The sequence below is a fragment of the Diabrotica virgifera genome, chromosome 9 (genome assembly GCF_917563875.1).
Source record: "Diabrotica virgifera virgifera chromosome 9, PGI_DIABVI_V3a".
Lineage (NCBI taxonomy): Eukaryota > Metazoa > Arthropoda > Insecta > Coleoptera > Chrysomelidae > Diabrotica > Diabrotica virgifera.
In genome coordinates, this window is record NC_065451.1 from 7,342,212 (window position 1) to 7,345,109 (window position 2,898).

Below are 2,898 nucleotides of genomic sequence, written 5' to 3' on the forward strand. Positions count from 1 at the left end.
AATAATATTCAAAATAACGAAGTTCGAAAGAAAAAAACAGAATTTATATATCTCAATTTTCTTCATTTGCGGCAACTGTAACAAAAATAAAAAAACACCAGTTTGGAGGTTCAATAAAAAATCTAGGTTCAAACCAACTGGTTGTTTTAAGAAAAAAACCAGAAACCAAGGTTTTAAGCATGTTGGTTTAAACCTGCCAACCCTGATACACAGACAAATAAAAACTACAATAATTAAACATTGTTTATTTAATAATTACTTAAAAACAAAGTACATGAGTATATGAGGTAGAAAAATTATAGAAATATGTTACAACTAAAAAATCAGTCTTACAAAAAGAAATCATATCGAAAAAATGATAAATTTAATCTACTTCTTCAATGGTTGGTCCACTTCCGTCTCCTTGTTTTCCTCCATAACCATCACCAGCCGTTTGTCCTGTACAACCTCCCGGCATCCCTCCACCATAAGGAGTGTTGCCTTGACCTCCAGATTGGTGTAATTTGGACATAATTGGACTGCAAATTCTAGTCAATTCTTTTTGTTTGTCTTCGTATTCTTCTTTGTCAGCTAAAGTGTTGCGGTCTAACCATTTCAAGCAACTATCGCATTCTCGTTCAACAGTAGCTTTGTCTTCAGCTGATAGCTTGTCTCCCGATTCTTGAGCAGCTTGTTTTAGTTGGAAAATGTACCCTTCAAGTTGGTTTCTTGTTGTTATTTTCTCTTTCTGTCGTTCATCTTCTTCTTTGTATTTTTCGGCTTCCGATAACATTCTGTCGATTTCTTGTTGTGTCAATCGCCCTTTGTCATTCTTTATGGTGATGTTGCGTGATTTGCCTGAGCTTGTGTCTTTAGCGGAAACGTTAAGGATACCATTGGCATCTAAGTCGAAGGTAACTTCAATCTTTGGAACTCCACGAGGTGCAGGAGGAATGCCAGTGAGATCAAATGTTCCCAGACGATTGTTATCTTTCGTCATAGTTCTTTCACCTTCAAATACTTGGATGGTTACTGCAGGTTGGTTATCAGCGTATGTTGTAAACGTCTGGGTTTGTTTACATGGAATTCTAGAGTTTCTTTCGACGATTTTCGACATCACCCCTCCTGCTGTTTCGATACCTAGAGATAATGGAGCAACATCAACCAATAAGACATCTTGGATTTTGGAATGGGTCTCTCCACTTAAAACAGCTGCTTGTACTGCGGCTCCATATGCTACTGCTTCATCTGGGTTGATGGAAAGGTTCAGAGTTTTTCCATTAAACAAATTTTGTAGCAGTTGCTGGATCTTTGGAATTCTAGTAGAGCCACCGACAAGAACAATATCATGGATGTGCCCTTTATCTAGTTTGGCATCATTCAGGGCTTTCTCAACTGGTTGTAACGTACTTCTGAACAAATCTGAGCATAATTCTTCAAATCTTGCTCTGCTGATTCTGGTATAAAAGTCGATACCTTCGTAAAGGGCATCAATTTCAAGTGTGGCTTCAGTACTGGATGATAAAGTACGTTTTGCCCTTTCAGCTGCTGTTCTTAGTCTTCTTATGGCTCTAGGATTACTCGTCAAATCTTTCTTATATTTTCTCTTAAATTCATCAGCAAAATGATTGACTAACCTGTTGTCGAAGTCTTCGCCACCAAGATGAGTGTCACCAGCTGTGGATTTTACTTCAAACAATGAGCCCTCATCGATGGTCAAAATGGAAACATCAAAGGTACCTCCACCCAAGTCGAAGATGAGTACATTCTTTTCACCTTTCAGATTTTTGTCAAGACCATAAGCTAAGGCTGCTGCTGTTGGTTCATTAATAATTCTCAAAACGTTGAGACCAGCTATAGCACCGGCATCTTTGGTAGCTTGTCTTTGTGAATCGTTGAAATAGGCTGGAACGGTAATGACGGCATCTACTATTTTGGTACCCAAATAAGCTTCTGCAGTTTCTTTCATTTTTGTAAGAACCATCGAACTAATCTCTTCTGGAGCGAAGGTTTTACGTTCACCCTTGAACTCTACTTGGATTTTAGGCTTGCCACCATCACTTATAACTTTAAACGGCCAATGCTGGATGTCTTGCTGGATTTTTGGATCGTCGAACTTTCTGCCGATGAGACGCTTGGCATCGAAAACTGTGTTGCTGGGATTTAACGCCACTTGATTCTTCGCAGCGTCCCCCAAGAGACGCTCTGTATCTGTGAAAGCAACATAGCTGGGTGTTGTTCTGTTGCCTTGGTCGTTGGCGATGATTTCCACTTTTCCATGTTGCCAGACACCCACGCAGGAATACGTGGTGCCCAAATCGATACCAACTGCTGGAGATTTAACCATTTTTGATGTAATTTCGCACAATATTACGTTTTACTGCACTAACTTTCGAAAAATGTCAAATAATTCACTTGACAACTTCAAATATCAGTTGTATACTACTCGACTGATAATTCGAATATTCTGAAAACTCGCGCCAGTCGACTGCTTTTATATAAACGGCTAAATTGACTCGATTATTCTCGAAAGAGTATCGACCATTTCCGAACGTTAGAGAAGGCGCATAAAGCATCTGGAACTTTCTAAGGGAGTGGATCAATTGCACTCACTTTTTGAAATACTAAATAAGTTTCACATTTATTACAAAAAATTAAAATATCGTTGAAATTATTTATTTATGATTAAATAAGCCTTTTAAGATAAATGGCGTCTTTGAGGAATTTAATTAAAATATTTTTTTATCTATATTAATTATTGTTTGCCAAGAATGTTCAAATTTTGTGACAATTTTATTAAAAACCGTTTTCTACAATTTTCATAAAAAAGACCTTCCTGCAGTGAATCCTGCTTGATTATCTAAGATTTTATTTGAGATAATTTTTTTTAAGTTTTCTTTCAGTATTTCCCATATAAAG

General features: G+C 37.3%; 1 protein-coding gene across 1 annotated transcript; it reads right to left on the reverse strand.

Moving 5' to 3' along the window:
- Positions 1 to 229: 229 nt before the first annotated feature.
- Positions 230 to 2,450, reverse strand: LOC114325611 (heat shock protein 68-like). The gene has a single exon (XM_050662928.1). The coding sequence runs from the start codon at positions 2,324 to 2,326 to the stop codon at positions 365 to 367; it is 1,962 nt and encodes a 653-aa protein (XP_050518885.1). The 5' UTR covers positions 2,327 to 2,450; the 3' UTR covers positions 230 to 364.
- Positions 2,451 to 2,898: the final 448 nt, after the last annotated feature.

Coding starts and splice junctions, on each gene's coding strand:
- LOC114325611 (XM_050662928.1), bottom strand. CDS start 2,326: ATGGTTAAATCTCCAGCAGTTGGTATCGATTTGGGCACCACGTATTCC.